The sequence below is a fragment of the Aspergillus multicolor genome (assembly GCF_047715735.1).
Source record: "Aspergillus multicolor strain CBS 133.54 unplaced genomic scaffold BDW74scaffold_4, whole genome shotgun sequence".
NCBI lineage: Eukaryota > Fungi > Ascomycota > Eurotiomycetes > Eurotiales > Aspergillaceae > Aspergillus > Aspergillus multicolor.
The window spans coordinates 1,093,480-1,112,531 of record NW_027395955.1 but is presented as its reverse complement, the minus strand read 5'-3'; the positions used below and the strand labels follow the sequence as shown (position 1 = coordinate 1,112,531).

General features: G+C 54.1%; 7 protein-coding genes across 7 annotated transcripts; 4 read left to right on the top strand and 3 right to left on the bottom strand.

The window, feature by feature from the left end:
- Window positions 1-1,537: 1,537 nt before the first annotated feature.
- On the top strand, window positions 1,538-3,601 carry BDW74DRAFT_175192 (flavin-containing monooxygenase; the record flags this gene model as incomplete). The annotated part of the gene is made up of 6 exons (XM_073728251.1): window positions 1,538-1,812; window positions 1,898-1,911; window positions 1,977-2,226; window positions 2,292-2,360; window positions 2,424-3,415; window positions 3,471-3,601. 6 exons carry the CDS (start codon window positions 1,538-1,540, stop codon window positions 3,599-3,601), a joined length of 1,731 nt encoding a protein of 576 aa, XP_073587233.1.
- Window positions 3,602-3,696: 95 nt separating this feature from the next.
- On the bottom strand, window positions 3,697-5,105 carry BDW74DRAFT_101314 (uncharacterized protein). The gene is made up of 3 exons (XM_073721495.1): window positions 4,755-5,105; window positions 4,445-4,699; window positions 3,697-4,379 (listed from the first exon to the last, which is right to left on the bottom strand). The coding sequence occupies exons 1-3, from the start codon at window positions 4,913-4,915 to the stop codon at window positions 3,737-3,739; spliced, it is 1,059 nt and encodes a 352-aa protein (XP_073587232.1). The 5' UTR covers window positions 4,916-5,105; the 3' UTR covers window positions 3,697-3,736.
- Window positions 5,106-6,601, bottom strand: BDW74DRAFT_101313 (uncharacterized protein). The gene is made up of 3 exons (XM_073721494.1): window positions 6,398-6,601; window positions 6,237-6,340; window positions 5,106-6,171 (listed from the first exon to the last, which is right to left on the bottom strand). Exons 1-3 carry the CDS (start codon window positions 6,438-6,440, stop codon window positions 5,296-5,298), a joined length of 1,023 nt encoding a protein of 340 aa, XP_073587231.1. The 5' UTR covers window positions 6,441-6,601; the 3' UTR covers window positions 5,106-5,295.
- BDW74DRAFT_188488 (uncharacterized protein) lies at window positions 6,301-10,715 on the bottom strand (the record flags this gene model as incomplete). Its single annotated transcript, XM_073731730.1, has 5 exons — window positions 6,301-7,327; window positions 7,378-7,662; window positions 7,709-10,345; window positions 10,393-10,483; window positions 10,537-10,715. The coding sequence occupies 5 exons, from the start codon at window positions 10,713-10,715 to the stop codon at window positions 6,764-6,766; spliced, it is 3,756 nt and encodes a 1,251-aa protein (XP_073587230.1). The 3' UTR covers window positions 6,301-6,763.
- A 969-nt stretch (window positions 10,716-11,684) lies between these two features.
- On the top strand, window positions 11,685-13,877 carry BDW74DRAFT_147534 (uncharacterized protein). Its single transcript, XM_073723562.1, has 7 exons — window positions 11,685-12,110; window positions 12,263-12,286; window positions 12,337-12,453; window positions 12,510-12,541; window positions 12,604-12,721; window positions 12,771-12,967; window positions 13,031-13,877. Exons 1-7 carry the CDS (start codon window positions 12,068-12,070, stop codon window positions 13,484-13,486), a joined length of 987 nt encoding a protein of 328 aa, XP_073587229.1. The 5' UTR covers window positions 11,685-12,067; the 3' UTR covers window positions 13,487-13,877.
- Window positions 13,709-15,177, top strand: BDW74DRAFT_101287 (uncharacterized protein). Its single transcript, XM_073721492.1, has one exon. The coding sequence runs from the start codon at window positions 13,930-13,932 to the stop codon at window positions 14,779-14,781; it is 852 nt and encodes a 283-aa protein (XP_073587228.1). The 5' UTR covers window positions 13,709-13,929; the 3' UTR covers window positions 14,782-15,177.
- Window positions 15,178-16,949: 1,772 nt separating this feature from the next.
- Window positions 16,950-18,982, top strand: BDW74DRAFT_166160 (putative APSES transcription factor Xbp1; the record flags this gene model as incomplete). The annotated part of the gene is made up of 4 exons (XM_073726514.1): window positions 16,950-17,298; window positions 17,355-17,470; window positions 17,522-17,606; window positions 17,673-18,982. The coding sequence occupies 4 exons, from the start codon at window positions 16,950-16,952 to the stop codon at window positions 18,980-18,982; spliced, it is 1,860 nt and encodes a 619-aa protein (XP_073587227.1).
- Between the last annotated feature and the right edge of the window lie 70 nt (window positions 18,983-19,052).

Below are 19,052 nucleotides of genomic sequence, written 5' to 3'. Positions count from 1 at the left end.
TTCCATCGAGGGGTTCTAGTCCATGCCAACTCGGAATAGATACTTTAACTCTTACGAGTGGCTGGTGGCTTCCTCCCTTGGCTGCCTCATGGACTCCCTTAGAGTTCACCGACCAGACGTCAATATAATGCGCCGAACAAAGAACGGCCGTTGATCAGCTGTGCTTAGTGAAATTGCGGGATGCGCTAGCTGGCGCTCTTTACCCGAATCGTTCAAATGCGCACCTTGCCCAGCGGCGGCATTTGGCTCGTCGGGGGCTGTGCGTGAGAGTACGGAGTACTATGGTATGGTGCCAGCCCTGGAGAAGACCAGGACGGGCGCAAAGTACGGAATACCATACTGTCCTTTGCTGAGGATCCCTGTCAGTTTGCAGGAGAGTTTGAGCTTGTGAGATTAAACTTCGATTCCACTATGAACGTTAAGAAAGCCGTTTTAGATTGGATTCCTCATGTGCTTCGCTTGCTTGGTGATAACCCGGCGACGCAGGGGCCATGATTTCATGTCGTATCAGGTGGAGAACAACCATCGATTAAGTAGACATCGCGTCCCTGAGTAGCATACCACAGTGGCGGTCTGGTACTTTTGGGGCTTCCGGTCGCAGCCAATGCAGATAACATTGAACGGCATGCTGAATGGGATAGGTCAACTGTGTTCAGCCCAATCACTGCCAGGTGGCTGACAAGCGGCCGCCACTGCTGCTGAAGACCTGGCCTCCGCCTCATATGGCAATGTTTGGAGCGAGCTTGAGTGGACTGGGACGCCGTCGCGTCTGGCGGGACAGACCCAGCTCCCCAACCTACCATACCTAAGATAGGTAAACATAGGATCATACACAGTTTTGCGGAGGATGTACACCCGCGGAGTCGCTGAACGCTTCATGGCGGCCGTCATCTTGGTGTAGTCTAGTTTTCTCTATGGCCCCCATGAGGGAATATGGTAGTGCTGCTAATCGGTCAGTCGGAGCAGGCGTCGAAGAGGTCAAAGAGCTTCTCCAAGCGCTTAGCCCTGCATCTGGTTCCGCACTAGGCACACGGTAGGCACTGAACGGGATTTCCCATACAGTTGCCCTACCCTAGCTTCCGCCATTTGGCCAGGGATCTATCCACCTAATATGGTACCATGGGTTTCCGAGGTCCGTTCTACCTGCACCTGCAAGGAATGCCCACTTAGGGCTTGCACCCATAACAACGTCCTGGAACACCACAGCAATGCCCAACCGTCTTTCCTACCCGAGATAGGAGATACTGATAGCCTGTTAGCACTAGCCAAGGGCCAGAGTACGCCGTTCCCACTAAACACCCACTAAACCCACCGGTCCAGGTCCACCTCCGTAGATCGGCCACTCCGTGACCAGGAACCCCCGGCCCAGTGCCCACGGCTCGGAAGATAAGCGGATACTACGGTACCCCAACGATCAGACGACGGGGGCTAATGGTGGGGGCGAGATGAGGGGTGTTTCACGATAACGGCATCTTAAACTCAACGTCTGTCTACCCTCCATCTTACCTCCTTGCATTGACCTTTTCGCCCGAAAACAATGTCTTCAAACGACAAACCCCACGCCTCAAACGGGCTCGGTGTCAACGGGAAGTATAATCGAAATGCGGACGACTTCGCAATCGACGAGTCCGTCTTCGCCTTCACGCCGCGCAAGCTGCGCGTTGTCTGCATAGGCGCGGGCTTCTCGGGCCTCACGCTGGCGTACAAGCTGAAGCACGAGCGGCCGCTTGATTACGTCGATTTCACAATCTACGAGAAGAACGATCAGGTTGGTGGGACGTGGTATGAGAATGTTTATCCGGGGGTTGGATGGTGGGTTTTTCCTTCTCTCCGCTTTTAGTTTCCTTGCTTGGTTCGATAAGAATGGTTGAAGGGGAAGCTGATGATGGCTGGGCAGTGACATTCCCATTCGTAAGTCCGACCAGCACACATCTGAGTGTTTTCGTGGAGGTGGAGGAGGTATTGACAGGGAAAAGACAGCTACATCTTCTACTTCGCCCCAAACCCAAACTGGTCGCAGTGCTACGCCAAGGGCCCCGAGATCCAGGCGTATATCCTGGACACGGTGGAGAAGTTCGGCCTGCGCGAGAAAATCCAGTTCAACACGAAGCTTATCAGCTCGATTTGGAATGAGGATGAGGGACTCTGGAACTTGAAGGTGCAAAGGGGCAGCGAGGTCATCGAGGATAAGGCGCATGTGCTTATCAATGGGGGCGGGGTGCTCAAGTACGTCCCTCTTCCCTATATGAGTATAAGTGGGAGTGAGATACGCGGAGCTGATGGGTAAATAGCAACTGGGTCCTCCCCGACATCGAAGGGCTGGAGACATTCCAGGGGAAACTCCTGCACACGGCGAAATGGTGCGTATCAAAGCCTACCCAGCACATCTCCTGCCTCTGCAACAACCCTAAATCAGTCTGTAGGGACACAACATACAACCACACCAACAAACGCATCGCCGTAATCGGCAACGGCTCGTCAGCACTGCAAGCGGTCCCGGCCCTGCAACCAACCGCTTTAAAACTAACAAACTACATCCGACATCCAACATGGGTATCCACGAACCTAGCGGGCGACATCACAAAAGACCACCGGGGCACGAACTTCGCATACACCGAAGACGAGAAGAAACTGTACCGCGAGGATCCCGATGCCTTCCTCGAGTACCGGAAATACGTCGAGCGCAGCGTCAACAGCGTGTACAAGCTCATGCTGTCGGGGTCCGCGGAGAACAAGTTCCTGTTTGACCTTGTCAACGGGGTCATGCGGGAGCGGCTGTCAAGGAATCCGCAGTTAATCGACAGACTGATTCCAGAGTACGAGATTGGATGCCGACGACTTTCCCCGGGAGACGGGTACCTCGAAGCGATGCAGGAGCCAAACGCACAGTTCTGCTTCGACCGTATAACGCGCATCACTCCAACGGGGATCGTAACGACCTCCCCATCCGGCCACGAGACAGAGGCAAAATTCGACCTGATCGTCTGCGCGACCGGGTTCCGCACAACCTTCATCCCATCCTGGACCTTCATAGGCCGCGACGGGCGACGGCTCGACAAAGAATGGGCGGAGCCGAATGTGCCGCGCGCCTACTTCAGTCTCTGCGCGGGCGGAATGCCGAACTATTTCGTGTTTGGGGGCCCGAATTGCCCGTTGGCACATGGCTCTGTTCCGGCGATGCTAGCCTGGAACGCGGACTACATGCTGGACTGGGTGGAGAAGATCGCGCGGGAAGACATCAAGTCCGTTGTTGTAAAGGACGATGCTGTGGCGGCTTATAATCGGTATGCGGGGGAGAGTCTGAAGCGGTGTGTTTGGTCGAAGGGGTGCCATGCATGGTATAGCAGGAAGAATGGGGCTGGGGAGGAGAATACGGTGACGGCGTTGTATCCGGGGAGTGCGTTGCAGTATAAGGGTAAGTTTGCATTCTCTGTCTGCGTTGTTCCAGGGGCTGTGCTAACTGATGGCAGAGTACATCAAGACCATCCGCGGCGAGCACTTCGACATCCGATACAACACGTCCAATCCGTTTCGATTCCTGGGAAATGGCGAGTTGGAAATGGAGAGGAATGGCGGCGACCTTGCTTATTATTTGCATTGACGATTTCATTAGACTGTCAGGATATCAAGGCAACGATGACGAGCCATGTACATAAATGGAGATGGTATCAACTAATCATGACAAAACGCTTAACCAAAGATAGATCAGCCTCCAAGAAAAAGGTATACAGGAACATCACCTCCGATTGGGAAAAGAAACCTCACTGCTCTCCGGCCTAGCCAATGCCTTCCCACAGCGCCGAACCTGCTTGTATACCAACTCCTTCGACAGGTACTCATACGTCGCATCGGCGACCGTGTCAATCTCCTCGATCGCATCGAGCTCGATCTCCGCAAGCCCATTCGGTACATCGAACCTGAACATCCGGCCGTCGTCATCAAGCTCACTATGTTCCTGAATGAACTTGTTTGTCTCAACCTCTGGATCGGCAATCCCAGCATCAGCGGTCTTCCCAAACCCCAAGACCGCACTGACCCCGCTTGTTTTCCGAGCCGCCGGTCGCTTAATTGTAGGTAGGCCGGTTCCAATCGAGACAAGACACCGGAGTTGTGATTCAAGGGTTGTAAGCCGCCAGACGTTCTTCGATTCAATCCAGACTTCGCGGACGGGGTTGTTCGCTTGGGCGGAGGCGTCGGTAAAGCGGCGTTGCAAGGAGGGGCCCAGGATGACGGGCTCGAAGAGGGCGGTGCTGGAGAAAGTCGCAAGGCCGGCTTCCCAGATCTTTGTGCTCTTGTAGAGCTCGTTCGGGCAGTATTTGCTGGGGTAGGAGGAGAGGGGGATGATCTTTCCGGTCGTGGCCTCGGATACGCAGACGAACCTAAAACATCTCAACATTAGCCGGCGTTCTGTTATCAAGGAGGAAGTGAGGGAGAAGGGACGTACACGCGACAGCTCAAGTCCACATCCTGCAGAAGCATATCACGATCCTCGTGCCCCAGTTCGCGGAGAATCCCCTTCAGCGCAGTCGCCAGTTTCTTCCCATCGTGCTTCGCCCTGCGTCTCTTTATCGATATCTGGCTCATCTCGGTCAGGGAGAGGCGTTTCCTGCGAGCAAAAATGTGTCGGCATAGTCGTGGGTAGGCAACAAGGCACTGGTCGATATCCATCTTCAGTCGGCCGAGCATGATCGCAAGCAGCCTGCGCACCGCCGGTTAGTCGTGACCACAGCAGGTCTTCAGAAGTGTCGACGCACCCACCAGACCCCGTGCCTCCAATCATATCGAAAAAGTCGCACGGTTTGGGCGGATGCTCGCGGTCGATCGCCTCCATGAGGCTCTTGAGGATCAAAAGAGTCGACATGCCGCGCACCCCGCCGCCATCAAGGGAGAGGATATTGAGTTCGCGCTCTGCCATCGTGTCTAGGATCTAGGAATCGTGATATTGTAATCTCAGGGACATCGCGTCGGTAACATTGTTATATAAGAGCGCATAGGAGTTAGAAGCGTGAGGTGGACGAAAATGAGGCTTTGGAGAAGCTGGAGCTGTGCGTTGCGGTGTGTGACGATGCGCTACACAGCCACGTCGACCATTATCCCTATTCGTGCCTGCCCAACCTGCATTAGCACGGCATTCCATCGCTGATTGGATGAGAACTATAATGTTCGTGTTTCTCGGCCATTAATAGTGTGCTGTCAAGCCAGAAATAAATTGACTTGACTTTATGATCGCTGACGCAGGAAGTATTGCATATCCTATGATCGCGATAAGAATGCAGGAGCCTAACCGCCCAAGCATTATAGTGACTCTGCTTGTCTTGCTCCTGCATTCGCAGCCTCAATCTGATGCGGCAATATCTCTGGGCTCTGGTTTTGTTTGGGTGTTTGGCCGGTTCCTGACGGTTTTGGCCCGGTCGCAGGGTCACTCTCCGCCACGGTCTCACCTCCATCGTGCTGCCCAACTCGCGTTTCATCTTGCTCGACCGGAGCGTTGACAGCGGTCGGGTCAGACTGAGGTACAGGCAACAACTCTGGTCCCAACCCTGAGTTGGACCCCGAAATGGGCTGTTGAGGCCCGGGCGCAGGGGCGCTCTCCACAGCGGCAGCACCCCCATCACCCCCACCGTCAGCGCCCACAGCGAAAACCTCTGCAAGAACCCTTGTCAAGCCCTCCACGGCGTCTTTCGCGGCCTCAGGAGCTTGGACATCACCGCCCAAAATCTCCGCCGCCGTAACCTTCCTTCCATAAAACCGCTTATTCGCCCAGCGCCTCTCAACAAGGACCCCCGACTCCAGCGAAACACCCCCAAAGAGCCCCTTTGTCTTCGCAAAACTCATCATTTTCCCTCCACCATTTGTACTCAAACCACCCGCGATCTCCGCATTCCGACCGAGCGGTCCAAACGCGATACTGAAGTTGCCCGAGACGGTAAGCGATCCGAGTTTGGAGAACGTTTGTAGGGATTCGATATCGTTGAGGATGAAGACGAAGTCCGTCAGCTCGAAGCCTGCTTGGCCGCCGAAGCCCAGGCCAAATGTGCTTATCGCGGAGGGGGGCGACCAGCCAGCGCCAGCGCCGTCTGGATTGTCAGGAAGACGCGCGATAAGGATGCCCGAACCGAAGCGGAGGGAGCCAAGGATGCCGGCTTTTGTAACGGTGAGGATTGCAAGACCCTAGGATTGGAAGACGCGTGAGTCGGAATTGGTCACGAACAGTGAATAGATCATGTAGGACGGACCTTCGCGTTTCTCAAAACGCGCTCAGGCAACTCGCGTCCTGGACTGCCGCGCCACGAGCCATTGATGAACGAGTCGAGGATTTGCGTCGCTTTCTTGCATTCGCCTGGTTGGTTTAATGATCAGCTGGATGTAGGCGGCCAGGGAAAATGGTAGGACTTACTGCCCAGTGATGCGGGCAGCGGGTTGTGCATGCCTTTTGGCATGGTAACAAGCACTATCGTAGATTCATGGAGGAATATCAGTGGTAAGGCACGGTGGAAGGTCAACAACTCCGTGTGTTGAGTTTCGGGGGGAGGAATGAAAGAGTGAGAAAAGGGGCGAGAAACGAAGAGTCAAGAGTCAAAACCAGCCTTAGCGCCGTTTGGTGGAACTTGCTCAACAAGCCATTCGATTACAAGGTCTGCCTTGTACATGGCCGAATGATAAATGATTAATTCAGCAGCCTAGGTCTACTCCGTATGCAACAATAACGCCAATGCCCCAATCTGTGTACTCAGACAAACGCCAAATGACAGTCCGAAAAATGCTACATCCCAAAAGTCCAGCCTCCATTCAGGCGCAAACGTTGCCGCTCAGCAACATCCTTCCGAATCTCCTCCTGTGTCAGTCCGTCCGGTCCTGCCCAGTTCGCACTGCTCGTTCGCTCGCGGAACTTCTTGATCCTCTTATCCGCCTTGAATGTTTCTTCCAGCGAAAAAGGAGCAATCGGACCAAAGATGGAGTCGGCCTCCATGCCCTCTTGATCCCGGAGAAGCGTTTCGAGATGCTTCGGCTGCGCCCAGGTGGGCACTGGAAGCATCTCGGCCTCGGAGTCCTCGTCCTCACTGTCTGTTGCGATTTCGGGAAGGTGGATCTTCTCGCCGTCGGGGTAGTTGGGAGATGGCTTCGCTACCTTGCTAGAGCTAGGACCAGGAGTACGATGCGGTTGCGAAGGACCTGCATTAGATGATTCTGCGAAGGGAATCTTGCCGCTGGCGTATTTGGACATGTCCATTGGTTGTCCTGGCCTTTGCACTTGGCCAGTCTTGAAAATGGAGGAGCCCGGCTGGGACGCGCCAGTCCCGTACATGGATGGCTTCTTGGCAGGTTCCTAGAAAAGTCAGTATGGACATTCGAGAAAATACTATGGAAGTTGCCTACCTTGCGGATATTAGACTGTCGAATCGGCGGCGCCATTGTGGGTCGCATCGAGGCACGGTTCTGTTCGTCATCGGTCCTCCTCCGCTTGGTGTCCCCAGACGGCTGCATCGCTCCAGGCTTAGCAGCTGCGGAGCGATAGTTTTCCTCCTCCATTCCTCTCTTCGGAGGCTTGGCAGGGTTCGGCGCAGGAGGATTGAATGTGCGCCCAAGGACCGAGCCTAGACGGGACGCCGGACGAGGAGGCTGCGGCGCCTGGGGTGCTATCTTCTCTGCGTGAGAGGGAGCCTGAATCCGTTAGCAAGCATCATATACTGCGAAGACAACAATTTACCATCTCAGGCTGCTGGCTGCCCTGCCTCTCGAGTCTCCGTGCATTTTCCAGTCTCCGCTTCTCGATCGCCTGCATCTGGGCAGCCTTCTTAGGGTCTTCAATCTGTCGCTCACGGCGCTCGGCTTCAGCCCGACTTTGCTGGGCTGCCCGCTTCCGCTCCATTTCGCGTCGCTGTTCCTCCTTACGCCTCGCTTCACGCTCATCCTGCTCTCGCTTCCTTTCACTCGCCAGTTGGGCTTTACGTTGCGTCTGGCTGGATGCAGAGCTCTTGAAGCTACTGTTCGACGCAGCAGTGTGTAGCGACTGGTTGCTTGCCTTTTTCTTCAAGGACGGCACTTTTGAAGCAGACGGAGGAGGCACGGGGATGCTTGACTCGGCGCTCGACGCCATCGAGGAAGCCAGAGGCATATGGCGTGAGAGGGCGCTGCCGACGCGAATCGATACGGGTTGAGGCCTTGGCCTTTGCTGCGACTCACGAGTCGTCTTCGTCGGCCGGCGGTCATTTGGTTTTGCTGCTTGCGATCCTGAAGGTTGCGGTACGACTTTAGGCGCAGCCTCAATGGCCGGCTCAAGCTCCCGCGATGTCTTGTGCTGCGGTGCTCTAAGAGGGCTAGATGGAATAGTTGGAGCCCGCACTTCCGATTCTGTGCGTGACCTTTCTCTTGTGGCCTTCTGCGAAATCCGTAGCTTCTCCTGTTGTCTTGCTTTCTCGGCCAGCTCTTCCTCCCGCTTGCGCTCCTCAACTTCTTGCTGTCTGCGCTTCTCCTCACGTTCGGTAGAGCTTCGAGTCCGACGGCCTTCTTGGTGTGGAGGGCTAAAGACGGACAATGGGCGCGGGTTGTTTCGAGCAATATCGGTATTTGCTCGCTGGAGTTGGGTCCTGGGCTCATCTGGTGAGGAAGCCTCCATTTGAGCAGCTGCCGACACACCTGCAGCGCTGGTGAAGAGACCTTTGGCGGACCGCATGATCGACTGAAGCCTAGACTTGGAGGCACTCAGCGGACCGTCCTGGCGAGGGGATCCAATCGGCGTTGTTGTCATCTTGGCGTCGATATTTACCGATGCGCTCTTCGTATGACCGTACCGCTGGGGCGAAAACACCGGGGTGGAAGATTTACCACGAGCGATTTCCGAGGTCTGTCTGGAGTGTATATTGGCCAATTCCTGAGTGGCTCTGGTTTTGGTGGGAGACGAAGGTTCCTCTGCGGCGTCACTTGTTGCAGGGTCGGATGATTTGGGTTTACTGACGGTCGCTCGAGCTGAAAGGAGAGTCTGAAACGGAGAACTCATCGGCTTGATCCAATCGTCCCCGACGTTCGGTGATTGTGGTGGTGTAGTCCCGCGTGGCTTAGAGCTAGAGGATTTCTGTTTCGTTTCGGGTTGCACTGCAGGTAGCTCAGGGTACGACACTGCTGTCGACGACAAACCTGCAACAGCCGGGATGGATTTGGTCGGTCGAGATGGTTGCATTTTGCCAAGCATGCTGATCTTCTCATGCAGCCTCTGGGTTGATGACTTGTTGTGAAGCTTGCTCGCATTCGCATCGGCGTCAGGTTCATCGTTTGCTGTTTCTTTCGGCTCGTCTACATCCATCTTCTCGTTTTGAGTCATTCGGTGGCCGGTTTGGCGGCCAAAGTAATTCGAGCCCGCATTCGGCTTGATGGAGTCAAGATGGCTAGTCCTAGAAAGCCTTGAGCTCCCCAGTGGCTTAGGTGCAAGAGGCTCCCTCGCAGGAAGGGACGCAAAGCTCAGGCTACTCTTGCGGATTGGGGGCCGTACTGGGGAATCTTTATCCGAAGGCGACCCGATATCATCCAAATCGTCAATTGCCATTTCATCCTTTTCGGGCTCATCTTCTTTGTTAGGCTTTTCATCTTTTCCGGGAAGGTTGGGTTCTTTAGAAGAAGGTTGAACATCGGCAACTTTGGCTGGGGGCGAATCTTCGTTTTGCGCCGGGATATCAGTGTTCCCTGGAGCAGCCTCAACTTCACGGTCGCCCGTAGGTTCGTCCTCCATGACAACATCTGCCTCGGGTTCGTCCTCTTCGATAACACCTGCTTCTGGCCCAACCTCCTTCGTCGGTTCGGCGACCGGTGTCTGTTCTTTGCGAGTTCGGCTCGGTGAGTCGACGTTCATGGGCTCGACGGTCTCCCCACGGTGGCGGACTTCTTCGCGGGCCGAGTGGAATGAGGCATCTGTTGTGCGGCGGTCAATTGATGAACGTCGAGGTTCGAGTACTGTAATGGGTTCAAGGTCCAATGGTTGTGTAGATTGAGACTCGGGCGCGACTTGAGTAAGGACCACTTCATCGTCATCATCCTCCTCTGCCATTCCATGGTATCCAGAGTCTGTGTTATATTGTGAGAAGGAATTGATGTTCTGGGTCAAATCCGGGTATTCGGGCTGCGACGGCGTTGGCGCTTTCTTCTTAAGTTGAGTGGGCGGCGTTGGCGCCGCGGGAGTAGCAGCTAACGGAGTTGCGGCTGCCGGAGTCGGGGGAGCAGGCGATGCGACCGGTGGAGTTGGTGCCGGGGGCGCAGTTGTAGCTTTCGTGGGGGAACGCTGGATGACGGGACTAGCGGAGTACGTGGGATCGACCCGGTTCTTTTGGACGGAGGAGAAGATCTCGCTCAGAGGCTATCTTGGTCAATGAGAGCCACGAAAAGCAGGGGGTGTTGACAAACCACACGGTTTTCCGTCGGATCACGCTTTCGCAAGGTCCGAGGGGTCTTTCCTCGTAATTTTCCTGGGGTTTTGAACACATCTGCAAAGTTGCTGCGGGATGTTAGTGAGGAGAAGACGAGTCGCTAACGGTCGCAGCAACGTACAGTTGGTTGTTTGAGAAGACTTCCGCCATGTGCTCGTTCAACCATTCCATCTCATAACGAACAGGAAACTCGATTTCCTCCATCTCCTGGTCTACCAACTGCGTGCAATTTTCCTTTTCGGTCGAAATCCAGGCTGCAGAGCCGACCGGCTTCTGCGCCCTCGCGCCCGCTGCAGCCATGGCGATGTAAACAAAGGCAAACGGGGCTGCAGTCGAGTGGAACGGCGTGGATGTCGGAAGATAATTATCTCAGGGTAAGAAAGCCCATTTATTAAGCCTGTAATTGGGAATAATTCATTGAAGTTCGGCGTTGGGGCGGTGTTTGGCGGTGTTTGGCGGTGGTTGACTCTGAGACTGAGGTTGTCGCTGCTGCGGGAGACGAGCATTCAAAACATCAGCAACGCGTCCCACCACCAGCGCACGTGACTCTTTCTCACACCTGAGCTTTCACTTTCTCACACCTGAGCTTTCAGGCAGCTCTAAATGCATACAGTCCAGACCATCACTAACGCTTGTTCTCAACGCTTGATGTCAGCGTACAACGTTGGCGCATTGGAGAATTACCCCGCGCCTAGGTGTGAAAGGTGCAGTAAAACGCACATGACATACTGAGCTATGAAGCTCTCTGGTGACAGGGGTTAAATCCGAAGACAGTAGCATAAGGCTCATTTCCAGACATTGGTGCTCGTCAAAATATATAGACGGGCGTAGGGAAGAAAAAAGGCTATATTTCCCGGCGTTTTGAACCGGGAGAACAACATATTGTGGTGAGCAGTATGCAACAATAGATAAATCGAAATGTATAGCTATAAAGGTCCCTAAGTAGACCTGGATTACCTCCCCTCTCGGACTTAGCATCCTAGTGTGAGCTCCTGCCTTTGAACTTTCCCTACGATAGGTGTAAAATTGTAGGTCTAGGCAATCAGATACACCGCAGGATAGATTCTCAATAACATATAATGCTTCTCATCTTGCCTTCACTGCTAGCTATATTAGATCTCCATTAAGATAAGGCGCAAATGTATGCTGTGTGGGAGATGAGGTCAATGTGCTATCACATGCCGATTGGTTGGTCTAGGCCACTGACGTGGGAATCAAGTCACAGCGCCGGCCTCCAAAAAAAGGACATCATCCCATTAAACTACGGAACGAGGTGATCGCAAGAGATAGATTGATCTTGATTTCCAGCTTCCAGCAGATTCTCAGCAGGCTGCCTCATTGCTTATTCGATTGCGTTCTCATTCGGTGGAACCTGCAGGCTCCGAGCCCAAGGAAGCACAGCACACGACCTCTCGCTTGTCAATTGCATCACTCCGGGCCTCTCCTCTCCTCTCTTATCTTTTCTTCTTTCCCTGTCCTCGCCCACTTCCCCTCTTCACTGCATCTCCATCCTTGCTCTTCTCATCGCTGTTATCTCCATCTCACCGCTATCTTCGAACTATCCGGTCTTCGATCGTCTATTCCCCTCCTCGACCCTTATCAGCCGGAAAAAAAAGCTTTGTTTAGATTGAAGCTTCCGCACAGACCCAAACATGGCCGACAACGGTGAAGTCAGGTACCCCGATACAGGTGCCAGTAAGGTGAGTAACATTCTCTGGCCGCAGCCAAAGTCGCTCGTTCAAGGAATTGAAGCTGATGTTCTTTTTCGCTCCAAGTAATACCACGGTCCCTACGAATTCCGAGCGCTCTCGCCAAAGGTCACACAAACTGATTGCTTTCGTTTTTAGACATCAAGGAGTCGATCACGAACGGTATTGATACACAAATCCTGTTCTAACAGGGGATACTGACGCGCTGTTAGGCCCGGTCGCCGAAACCATCAGATCCGAAGCTGCCCGCACTGGTCAAGAGATTCGCGACCTGAAGAGTGCGAAAGTGGTTCCTTCGACCACCACGGCCACTGGCCAGCCCCTGACCTGTGCGTGATACAATCAGAATTTAGACCGGCGGAATGGCAATACTAACCGCGAACAGACTACCACTCTCTGCTGTACAGTCTTCTTAGCGTAAGTAATCAGTCTCTAACTGCACCCTCGAGAATCTTCTGACCAAGTCGTGCGTATGTCAGTGGGAACAACCTCGTGCTACCGCCGCTTCCTTCGCCAGTGTCGTTGCTTTCATCTTCGCCGCCCGTTACCTCCCTCTCCTGCGCTGGTTCTTCAAGTTCCTCTACTTCGTTCTTGGCAGTAAGCTTGCACCTTGATTCAAAAATATGGTATCGCTGACGGGGGATAGTCACCGCGGCTGCCGAAGTCGGTGGCAGAATCGTTCTGTCTCAGGGCATCACTAGCTCATTCCGCCCTCGCAAATACTATACTCTCCCCAGGGAAACCATCGAGGCGGTTTTGGAGGACTTCCAGCAGCTTGTGGACTTCCTTTTCATTGAGTTCCAGCGCGTCCTTTTTGCTGAGAATGCCGTTCACACCTCCGCTGTAAGCTACGCGCTATATCTCATCCTGGCCCAATAACTCGAATTCTAATTCGGTGATTTCTAGGCCGCTGCTGCCGCGTTCTCCGCCTATTGGTTGATCAAGATCCTTCCCTTCTGGGGCCTGTCCCTTCTAGCCGTTACCATCGCCTACTTTGGGCCCTTCATTTACATCCAGAACCGTGAGGTGATTGATGCCCAGATTGAGCACGCGCGCCAGATGGTCGGCTCTCAAGCCAATCAGCTGAAGGATCTCGCGGAGGAGCGCACTTACCACGCCACGGGTGTTGTGAAGCAGTACGTTGGAGACTACAGCAACAAGGCCCAGGAGTACATCGGCCGTCGCTCCGCTTCCCCCGAGGTTGCCAAAGCCCCTGCCACAGGGCCAGTGGTCAAGAGGGAGCCCGAGCCCGAGGCCGTTGTCAAGACTTCGGATTTCCCTGAAGCCCCCAAAGAAGAGCCGATTGCTCAATCTATCGAGGCGGAGACTCCGCCCGAAAAGCAGCCTCTGCTGGCCGTTTAATGGGTCCCCCTTAGTCCTACAGTCCTCAATCTCGCCCGGTTTCACGATTAGCCGGCTAGAACGAAGGACCGAATCCGGCTGCTTGGCTTTAACGTTCAGGGAACTCGAGACTTAGTTTTGTGCACCGGAGCAGCCGTAAAACTGCTTCCCTGACGTGCAAAAGGCCGAGGATGGCTTGGCCTGTACGATGACGAGATGGTACGAACTTTGAACGTCTCTTTTAGCCCCTTTCTTTCGTCTTTCTGTCGAATGTTTTATCTTCTATCTTCCATTTCGGCGTGTTCCTCTGTTTCTCTCTGTTACTCATTACCGTTTCGCAGTTTGCTTCATAGTATAGAGTTATTTAATTCTCGGATGTTGAGCATTTTGCCCTAGTATACGGAACATTCGCACAGAGTGTAGCAGGGAGTCGACGGCTTGACCAAAGTCCTTGATCCCTGGCCATGGTCTCGAGGACCGAACTGTCCTACGTAGAGGACGTTGCCTCGCTGCGAGTAAGGGCCGTTTCAGTGCTGGATTACACAACCGTCGGCGAAGACCCACCTCTATCTTGTGCTATGGCTCTAGGTTCAAGCAATGAGGGAGCAAGTGATCGAGCACTGGATCCGAGCGCTGGATCGTCGGCCGAATCTGCTTACCCCAGATCGAGCCCAGTTCCACCTGTGTTCCCGGGATGTTTTATGATACCGTTCCTGTTGAAACAGGGGTTTCCCGGCTGGAAAGTGACCGCGCGATGTCAACGGTCCTGCAATACAGTATGGCGACATTGTTATTTGGTGTGTTTGCAGGCATGTTGTCCGTTCCTGCCTTCTCATGCATCGCCGCTACACCGTCATCTCCCAGACAATCTCTACTTTGCAGACGCGACGCATCAGAGATGTCATCTCCTTGCATTGAGTGGAGCTGTATTCCATAGCTTGCACCCCATATCGATCAGCCTTGCGCCCGACTCTGCAACAACTGCAACGCCTCTCCACCAGGGAGGGTACGGGGCAACTGCGCAATCGACTCTTGCAACTCGATGTTTTGCCCTCATGAAAGCTTTCCCAGCCACCAACGTGATACTCTCCTACTCTCCTACTTCTAGATCCTTCCCCGTGTCTCAAGTGATTTGTCATTTGGTTTGTGGCAGCCGACTATTCGCGGTCGGTGTCTCGCGCCCCCTTTACGGCCGTGCTCCTCTTGCAATTCCCTTTTCTCCGTTCTGTTCCTCATTTGAGTTTGTGGGTGCCTGGTGCCAGGTCTACACGAGGCCATCAGCTAGCTCTGCAAGGTCTTGTGAAGGTTTGTGTTGACCCCTAAGGGTAAGCTGCTTGGCCAAACGTGTCAAAGAGCCACTGAGGGCATAATCACTTCAAGCTTGAAGATATATCAACCTATGAAAACGGGCAGCTTCTGTATCCCAGACTCCACTACCTAGGCCACGCTGCAGAGAAGCCTGCGTGGAAGCTTCCCTTTGACTCCATCGCCCATTTGGGTCGTCCTATTCTGGACCCACTGTATCTCAACGACAGCAATCCCAGTAACGGCCGGGTTCAGTCCATAACGGGCCATCGGAGTTGAGCAACATCCTGACGCGGGTGTGACGCTTGCGCGAGTGAGGCTTGAGCCTACCTATCCATACGCCGATGTCGCCTGACGATTACAAGGGCAGCTCATGATAGATTCTATGTTCTTTCGGATGTACCGTCGATGTAACGAACTGTTGCTTGCGTGGCTAAGTGCGTGAACTCCCAACTTGTCCCCTCAAAACCACTCCCAAGTACTGGAACGGTTGATCTCAGCCAACAATTGAAACCCTGCCAGAGACATGGCGCCTCGTCTCTTCCGGATTTTGCCTTTCCAATATTTGCCCGGCCAGAGATCCACCCACCCCAAGCCACGCCGCTGTCATCAATTGCGCATGGCACTTCCCTGCCATCAGAGCTGACCGAGGCGGGCCTGTTAGTTGGTTGCAACCGCAGCGTTTCGTGGTACAAGAAGAAAGCGGCATGCAGCTTTCCGCGGCCTCAGGCCTCTCCCATACCTTTCTCGCTCAATAGCGCCATCAAGGTCCGTTTGCTAATTGGCCGACAGTCCGTGAGGACTAATCTTCCGGTTGCTCCAGCGGCCGCTCCCAGCTGATGGTCGAGTTTGTTAACAGCACAGGATCATCGATGTCGGTCCCGTCTTCAGGCAATATCTCTCTGTATTCCATGACTCGGAAAGGGAACGAACCATGCAAGTCCATGACAGATGGCGGGTGATGTGCTGCAATACACACGCCTTTTGTCCTATTATTAGCTTTTCGAGATACGGTTCTAGTTGCGCCTGAACAGCTCATGCCCACCAGACCGCTATTCTCCGCTCTGTTTGTAAAGGACTGAGTATCTGGTTCAGAAGGCTGTGAGCCCGATTTCGGTTTACGGTTTTCGGTTTACGGTCAAGTCCGCAGGGCCTCCACATGGTTGCAGGAGTCCCTGAAACGTGATCTACCACGTCTTTTCTCGCTAAGCCTGCGCCAGCCTAATCTTGGGTAGCTGCAGCCAGGGAGTGAAACAGCTGAGGCCTCGACAATTTGCATCGCCATCAGCGGCATTTCAGGTTTTCAAGCTAGTGGGAAAGCCAGACGTATCTCTGGGGATAGGTTCGTCTAATGCGGCCGTTGGGTGGTGCTAAATGGAGAACGTTGCAAAACAAGGTACCTAGGTACCCCATTTGGACCACCTACTATACTCAAACTGGGGTAGAAGTAGGGCAGATCGCCCAGATCCTTTGACCCGTTCCTAACGTGCGCCTCGTGATACTTTTTTGGGTCAAGAACCGGTGAGGTTATTTTCATGCCGAATGCTGCCCTCCATCCAAGACATCCATCCATTCTTAATGTCTAGATTGGGCATTTGACTCAGAGCCTGGGTGCACCGCTGCCTCTCGATGAGAAGACCTTCACAGCCTGCACATTCACATACCACTTGGTCAAACAGAGAGGAGGGGAAGCCATCTGGACAGTTACTGATCAGATGCCGTCACTCATCCATTCGTGGAAAACCTTGCACTCAGCAAACCCGTCAACAATAGGGAGATTATTTCTCATCTTTGATGTCTCTGCCCTTGCCTCGTCATTCTTTCTCCATTTTACGCCAGTTCCATGGTCTTCCAGCAGTCTATCGACTTCAAACACATTCGCGCATTGCCACCAATCCTTCAAAGCCTTCTCCTGTCAACTCCATTCATTGTAACCCACTTTCTTTTGAGTCCTCATCAGACCTTCTAGAATCCTTTATCCTCTGTGTCTTAAATCCGACAAGGGCGGTCAAACCGACCAGAGTTTCTGGATCAGCCAGCCAGATAAAACAGGCTTCCGTCTTGACTCCCAATCATTGCGGCGCTTCTCTGGTGCTCTATCATTCGCAGACGCCAATCTCACCGACAAGACCAAAAGACGCCTCCATCTGAGACGGCAGAGAAGGCCCTCGCGTATAAGATGGCGTCCATAGAATCTCTTCTTAATCCTCTCCCCAGCCTACCCGTGGCAAATTGCTTCCTTCATCTTCCCACTCCATCGCCGACGATTTCTACGAGCACCGCCATGGTACGTTCTCCTCGCCAGAAGAAGCCAAAGATGGTTAAAGACGCCCCGATCTTCCAGCGAGGGAAGCCCAGAGGCGAAGTGCGCTACCCTCCTCACGGAGACCCCAAAGGACGATTCGCCCGTGATCATCATGATTTTCGCCTCCACCCCTGCGGGAACATTGCCGACTATCCAAGACACATTCCGTATAACAGCGACAAGAAATCGTTTCAGGATCGGACGGGGCGGGAGAGCTTTGAGGGTAGGCTTACGAGCAAGGTTCAGGAATGCTTCTCGAACGCTGGCTAACTTTCTCAGTCTTCCAGTATACTTTTCAGATGCCGGGAGAGGAGAAACAGTGGACGGTGATGTGGGATTACAACATCGGTCTCGTCCGAACGACACATCTGTTCAAGTGCAACGACTACTCAAAGGTAACCCCAACTCCTTCAGCAACGAAAGAGGCCGTTGGCTAATAGCATCAGACAATGCCAGCGAAGATGCTCAACCAAAACCCAGGCCTCCGTGACATCTGCCACAGCATTACGGGCGGCGCCCTCGCGGCACAAGGTAAGAAGCCCACTTTCCTATCCATCCCCACGCTGTCAACAGTCCTAATCCATCTCCTAATTTTAGGGTACTGGATGCCCTACGAAGCCGCCAAAGCCGTCTCAGCAACCTTTTGCTGGAAGATACGATACGCACTCACCCCCCTCTTCGGCGCCGATTTCCCAGACCTCTGCGTTCACCCCGAAGACCGCTCCCGCTTCGGCCGCATGATCATCGATCCCTCCGTCGTCCAAATGGCAACCGAGAAAGCAAACTATTACCGCATGCTCGAGCTCCGCGGCAACTCCCTCCGAGCAGACTACGTTCTGCGCCCTAGTTCCGCCCCCGGTAGGGACAGAGACCTTGAAAGAGACAGAGCAGCCCTAGGCCGCCACATCCTCCCCAAAGTCCACCACCATCATCATCATCGCAGCAACACCTCCACCTCCACTGATACGTCTTTGATGGGATACGGCTCTTCGCCCGAGATGGAGTACTACAGCAGCGGCACAGAACCTTACTGCGTTTCCCCCGTTAGTCCAATCCGAAACTCTTTTACACCTGTAAATACACCTCGCAGCACGGATATCTACCCTCCCACTTCCTCTGCGAACTTCCACCTCTCCGAGCACGATGTCCTCGCGTCGCTTTCCTCGACTTCGCGAGCACGGATCCGGAGACTACGTGCATCGGAACGAGCAGGACCTGGCCCAAGGCCAATCCCTAGCTCCATACCAACCAGCAAGACAATGAGGACCGATGACATCACACCACCAGCAGAAGAGAGCGACATCGATGCGGACGCCGAAACAGACACCGAAATGGACGCCGAGCACGACATCGATCTTGACTACGAAATCGGCTCGTCCAACGATTCCTCCACCTCGTCGACCGTCTCTTCAGGCACAAGCAGTAGCGTGAGCTTGAACATACCACAGCCCGGCCCTGCCCGCTTGTATCGAGGCGGGGAGAACGACCGCACCGAACCCTACCGCGACACAGACGAGGAGATGGCCGATTACCGCGCGCCGAAGCGAATAGCCACAACGGGAGCAGGGGATCGGAAGCGCGGTCGCAGGAAGAGAGTCTATGACCAACCTCATGAAGCGCGCGGTGGTCCTATTGTCGGCCCTTCCGGTCGGGTCCAAAAGCACGCACCAACCCCGTCGGACTCTAGACTCATGTGCGAGATGACGGCTGCCCATGCCCTGATCAGTCTTTTGCACGATACCACGGGGAGCGATGTCGACTGCGAGCCTAGACGAAAGCCCACCACCGCCGTCAAGAGCGAACGCATTGATGAGAAGAGCCATGCTCTTGGTTTCGGTTCCAGTACCACCCTCAGCACCACCATTGGCTTCGGGTCTGGACAGAAGAGACGCCGTGCGTCTGCTTGAGCGAAGCTTCATCCTATCTTCTCTTTCCACTACGCGAGGTTTACTCATTCTTATCCTGCTCATATAAACT